Genomic DNA, 5,848 nt, shown 5'->3' with positions numbered 1-5,848 from the left:
TTTAATGAATTTGCCAATATTCGTCCCAAAACCAAACGCAAATCTTGTCAGAGGTACGCAGGGAAAAACAAGAACAGCTTATTGCGAAGTTTAGCAGAACATTCAGCTCACACGCCAAGTATCTGAGTTTGAATATCGAGTTCCTCTTAAAAGTTAGGTGTTAACGGTTTTACCGCTGAAGAGAAGTGGATAAAGAAAGAAGTAAGGAATGAGGAAAAAAGACCCGATAAAAACGTAACCAAAACACCAGAAAGTAACATTCCATGACCAAAATACAGCTACTTGTAGTTCCTGGTGAGCAATGTAATTTATGAACGGAATAAAGCTTGTGAGCGAAATTTGGGTGAAAGAGTCAGAAACTGAGTAGCTAGGCGTAAAAGGAACATAATCGCGTTGTGATAAAATGATACATTATTTGTGTATTTCCATCTGAATACGCTTTCGTAATTTCCTAGAAAACCATACCCTTTGTCAAACAAGAAGGTGAACCCATACCGAATTTCTGCCAAAAATCTAGTGCGCGCCCATTTTAGACCAGAGCACTCCTATGGGCGAAACCTCTCCCCTGTGGAAGTTATCCTTGCCTGTATACGTAATCCGGTTTTCTCTCAAATTGCTACGTATGAGTCGTAGTCACGTAGGCGCTGAGAAATAGTTTCTCTCCAAATGGAAAGGGAGTTGAAAATCCCTTAGAAGCGGTAAAGCTATGTGAAAACGTGGGTACAGAACGTCAAGTTCACAAATCCATTCGAATTTGAAAACGGAGCAGTAACTTTTCTTGTTTATTTTACGTGATGTGTCGCGTAATGGCCGTAATGTGTGGTCTTAGGCTTCCAACACGCGCGGAATTCAAAATATAATTGCGGCACACACCCCAAAAGTAGGTTACGTAAACGTATTTGTTTACATCAGCGCATAAATCATTATTTGTCTTCTCTTTATCAGTGAAACACATCTCTTTCAGCACAGAATCCTCATACGCCCATTTTCGAGTCGTAATCAATCTATGACCTTGCCCTCATAACTTGTCATCGTGTCTCCGAAGCAGCCATCTGTCTATTTGTTGACAGACTACTTCGTAGGCCTTGTAGTTCGTCGTAAAAGAGATGTTTGTTTACGCAGGAAAAGCAATTACGGCGAGCGGTATTTCCGTCGACTTTGTAAACGGAGGTTACCGCACTGCTGCTTGAAGGAAGTGCGTCAGAGTTTAGTTTAGAATTTCTCTTACTAACAAAGACTGGGGTTTACTTTGGGGTATGGAATATAAACAAAAATATTTAAATAAAGCGCTTGAAACACTTTTATGATTTCCTCGCATCAGTCGTTTACACAGACACTTTTCACAAAGGGCGGGTGCTAAGTGATTGTACGCTTGGGGGTTCCTGTCTTCCCGAAATAGCTCTGTAAAAGCTTGATCTCTTCTTAGCGGAAATTGTCTGTAACTTACTCGTTAATGTCTTAGCTATTATATAAGGTATTGCACGTATGTGTTGCATAAAAGCCGGGGCATTGCAGTCTCGACGTATTTTGGTCGCTGACCTTCCTCAAAGGAAGACTACAAGTCGAGAATATTACTAAATACGGTCAAAAATGCACATTAGGAGAAAACCATCACAAATTCTAGTGTGGGATAATGTGATTTACCGTGAACAGAATTCCGTCGGTGAACACAATAAGAAAGAGAAACTAGAAGATGAAAGTACCTTGAAGGCCAGAACACTACAAGCTGGGAAACTTTGGAAGGAAGATGCTTGGAAAAGGATCAGAAAATCTTTCACGAAAGCATTCAGGTATAAGCCAAAGCGTGGCGTTAAAAATATCCCATATGCAAGCTTGACTCGCTTGGACCAGCTCTATGTTTGCGAGGATGAACTCACAAAGAGCCAGAAGAAACTACGGTTCTGTTCAAAACGAGTCGAACAACAGAGAGATACTTTTGACTATGAACAGTGCGAGGAAAGCGAAGAGGAAGACATCGATGATTCGGTTTTCGTTCAGAGAAGCGAGAGTTTTGAGAAAAGACGAATGGCAATTTGTAAAGAGCTTGAAAGAAACATCCAAGTGGGTTGCAGATCTAGAAGTACCTCTCTACTGGAACTCCGTAAAACATTAGTTATCAATAACAGATTCAAAGAAATGGGGCTCTAACGCAACTGAGCTGACACCCGCTAGTAGTTCATAGACAAGATGTACATAAGTCAGTATTGTAAGTAGCGATTTTGATAAGTTTCACAGATTGGTTTCATCGGCATCAATTGTTGCGAAAGATGAATTTCTTCTTAATTTGTGGTGAAATTTTGTGTTATTTACTGATTGCCATAGTTTAATTTATCGCCAGGTCTGTAAATAATTTAACAACATGTTTAGACATTAGTTGTAATATTTATCCCATGTACATTGTTGAAACTATATTTATTCTCGTTCTTTTATAATTAGTTTCTATTTAATTAATGTGGTCAGAATTAGGTGTAGGCGCTGATCAGCCTTGAAAAGTAACATGGTTCGTTAACTGAGACTCTGCCTGTATTGATTTTACTCAGCGCGTTTTGTTTGTCTTAAAAATTGAAACACGAAGCAGGAAGATAGTAATACAGAAACCGCCGAGCCCGCGCGTCAAACACTGATTCATGGAAAAACAGGAAGGAATATCAGAGGGCGATGTAATTGTACGCTAAATCATGTCTTTTTTAATCCAAGGGACTGGATTTAAGTTTTTGACCATGAGCAGGCTATGAAAGCAGATTATTTCACAACAAACTATAGACATGGAACAGTTAAGCGAGGAAACAAAGTTGGTTTATTTTACATGTGAACATGTAATACGGTAATTTGCGGTTGCTCTCAGTTAGCCCTTTCAAAATCCCTGAAAAAATATCTTGATCTCTGAAAACAACGTTGCGCGTTCAGCTAACTTGAACAAACTTCAAAAATTAAAATTGGCTCCCTTTAAAATCGTTTGATCATTTAGTTCGCGCCGTTTGGTACGCGCCGTTTCTGGAGAAGGGCTGTCAACTTCGGGGCGCGTTCGTCTTGCCAATCTTGTTGTTTCGTAATCTCGGAAATTCCCGTTTAAAAAACACTGTGCTATTATCAAACATTAGAGTTGGAAGTTTCAGAAAAATCGCCGTTTAATTATAGGGTGAACACAATTAGCTGTGGATCAAGGTACAGTTCGTTCGGATCACCAGGGGATTACATATTCAATATGTAAAATTACTAGACGAAAAAGCGGCCACACCCTAGCGCACGGGTAAAACTAATGACAGGTCTTTAACTTGTTTATAATGAAATCTCGCTTTTTAATTAATTAATTAATTAATTAATTAATTAATTAATTAATGTGACTAGACATGATATAGCCAACGAAATGACATATACGTCAGTTCTAGTGCTAATGTACCGCACTGTACCGCCCCTGATACGTGACAAAATCAACGAGTTTCTTTGCGTTTTCACTCCCAGCCGTGGCTAAAATCAACTTGACAATGCTGGCAATTAAAATAGTTATTGTTTGTGGTCTAACCGCGCTCATGATTTTGGACGCTCCCAATTAATATAATAGCAAAGGGTCTTGATTCCTCACGTTTGTGTTTGCAGCCGACAGTGTTGCGTCATCTTCCGAGTCGAAAACCATTTATCACAATTTTGACGTAAGGAAACGCCTTACGGCTGTGTTTGCTCTTCGAAGTAGTTAATGTCGATGAAAATCAATTAGCCGTGTACTTGTATTTGTTATTTTTCCATTAAAGGCAAAATTCTTACCCAAATGTCTGTATTGGAGACGTTCTTAGCACGTTCGTAATATTTTTGCTCTTTTGCAGTTTCAAAGTTCCAGATATGACGAAAATTTCCCTCTGCAACTGTGCAAAAGCCTGACAAACGATCAAGAACGCATATGGAAACTAAGGTCTGCTGTGTATTTTTAAAATAGGGTCAGACGAGACTTAAAGGTTTCTCTTGGCGAGTTTTACGCATAGAGAAAATAGTGAAACTTCGAAGTGCTAAATGTATTGATGTATTGTTTCCAAGACCTATGCGGCAACTTTCTTTATCTATTGCTACAGAACTGAATTAGCATCACAGGTTTACAACTTAAATGTTCTCTATTTTATTATCCCAAGATGAATCTGACTTTAAAAAAAATGTATGTTCAGTTCGGTGTAATCATGATCAGGAATGTCACATTTGGGCGAAGTCCTGGCCAGTAGTTGATAGTATCGCGGGCTATATTCTCATCACTTATCTCCTAGAAAATGTATTTACACTGTAAGGGGAGATGAGATGTTGAACACTCTAGCAAACAACTAGCCTTTGAATGAGCCTCTATAGGAGAGTAGAGCATGCGAGCGGTGCTTGGGTGAAAAGTCAAGAAAGAAGCTAGACATGCATACCCACTCAATTTTCCCCTGGCCATCCGAGCATTGCATGCAAGTGACTCACTTGGCCTGCGGTTTGTAAGTTTTCTTTTCTTCCCTAGATCATTTCTTGTGGCTCATTTCTTTTATCAGGTAACAAATCTTAGATATCTTTCAGCACAAACTTTTCATTAAGATGACACGCCACATATTTAAGTCTTGGACTTAATGACCTACATGTAATGTTATCAAGCCATCTAGTCGCCAAGCTTTAGTATTTTATCGTCATGACATGTTCTTTTGTCTACCTTCTAATGAGTCCTAAAGAGATTTTTGTTTACCACAGACCACTGATGGTGGTCCCTCGAGGAACTATGTCAAACAAAAAAAAAACTCAAGCAAAACTTGAAGAAAACCCAGATTAAAATCATGTGTTGAGTCATTCTCGCATTTAAAGCTCGTGATTTTGATTGTTACATATTTCTGCATTCCTGACTTTCAAAATCAAGTGATAATTAATTGACAGGAAGTATAAAAATGTTTGAAGACGAGTACAGTGGAACCCAGTTACGGCCACCTCGATTTTACGGCCAGAACAAAAGCTTTGTCAGTCATTTTTCAGAACCCCTTAACATGGCCACCCCGTTAATACCGCCAGATATTTGTGGCCGGTTGAACCCATGCTTACAGACAGCAGCCTACTTTTTTTACGGACAGTTCACTCATGTGGTCTAAACCAAGCCAGAATTCATGTAATCTCTACTTCAAATAAGAACACTTTAGTAACAGGAACACGCAGTTATGGCCTTGTCCCTTGTCCGCAAAAGAGACTTTTGATCATAGTATAGTCTCTTGGTCCGTATTAAAGAGGTTTGCTGTCGAAGTGACCTACATTTAGAAACGTATTTAGCTGAAACTATGCCTTACTTCGCAGAGTACAAGAACAAAAGCATGTTTTACAACTTCCTGTGCGATAACTCACAGGAACCGAGCACTAATGACATAATGTTATGAAGATTTGAAAAGGAAACACCATATTTTCGTGCAAGTGCGTTTGAAATACAGGAGTAAATTTTTACCTTTCCTTCATTAAAGCTGGCCTCATCAAGAAATACGAGAAATAAATCAAAACGTCGAGTGTACCCTTTCCTCAGGAAGAATCATCTTCCTGCAATTTTTATGCGTGCAAGTGTCTTAGTTTGTCCGATTGTATAAATTGTACAATTTACACATGCTACATATTTTAATTGTATATGCATTTTTATTATTATTCCTTATTTGTAAATAATTTTATTTTTTTTTGTTGTGTCCCCAATTAGTTGTGAAAACTAAGTGCATTGACACATTAATAAAGCTTTTACTTTACTTTACCTTACTTTGCTTTGCTTTGCTTTGCTTTGCTTTGCTTCGCTTTGCTTTACTTTACTTTACTACCCCCTGCCCTGATAAAGACGTGGACAGCGAGAGTGCAAGAAAAAACTTAGACCCGTAAT

At 38.7% G+C, this 5,848-nt stretch overlaps 1 protein-coding gene across 1 annotated transcript; it reads left to right on the top strand.

Moving 5' to 3' along the window:
* The first annotated feature begins 580 nt into the window (after positions 1-580).
* On the top strand, positions 581-2,236 carry LOC145464172 (uncharacterized). The gene has a single exon (XM_081447979.1). It carries the CDS (start codon positions 1,591-1,593, stop codon positions 2,146-2,148), a length of 558 nt encoding a protein of 185 aa, XP_081304105.1. The 5' UTR covers positions 581-1,590; the 3' UTR covers positions 2,149-2,236.
* The last annotated feature ends 3,612 nt before the right edge of the window (positions 2,237-5,848 follow it).

The sequence above is a fragment of the Orbicella franksi genome, chromosome 12 (assembly GCF_964199315.1).
Source record: "Orbicella franksi chromosome 12, jaOrbFran1.1, whole genome shotgun sequence".
Taxonomy (NCBI): domain Eukaryota; kingdom Metazoa; phylum Cnidaria; class Anthozoa; order Scleractinia; family Merulinidae; genus Orbicella; species Orbicella franksi.
This window is presented reverse-complemented; position numbering and strand designations above follow the sequence as displayed.

Excerpts from the sequence above, each read along its gene's own strand:
- LOC145464172 (XM_081447979.1), top strand. The coding sequence starts at position 1,591 with ATGCACATTAGGAGAAAACCATCACAAATTCTAGTGTGGGATAATGTG.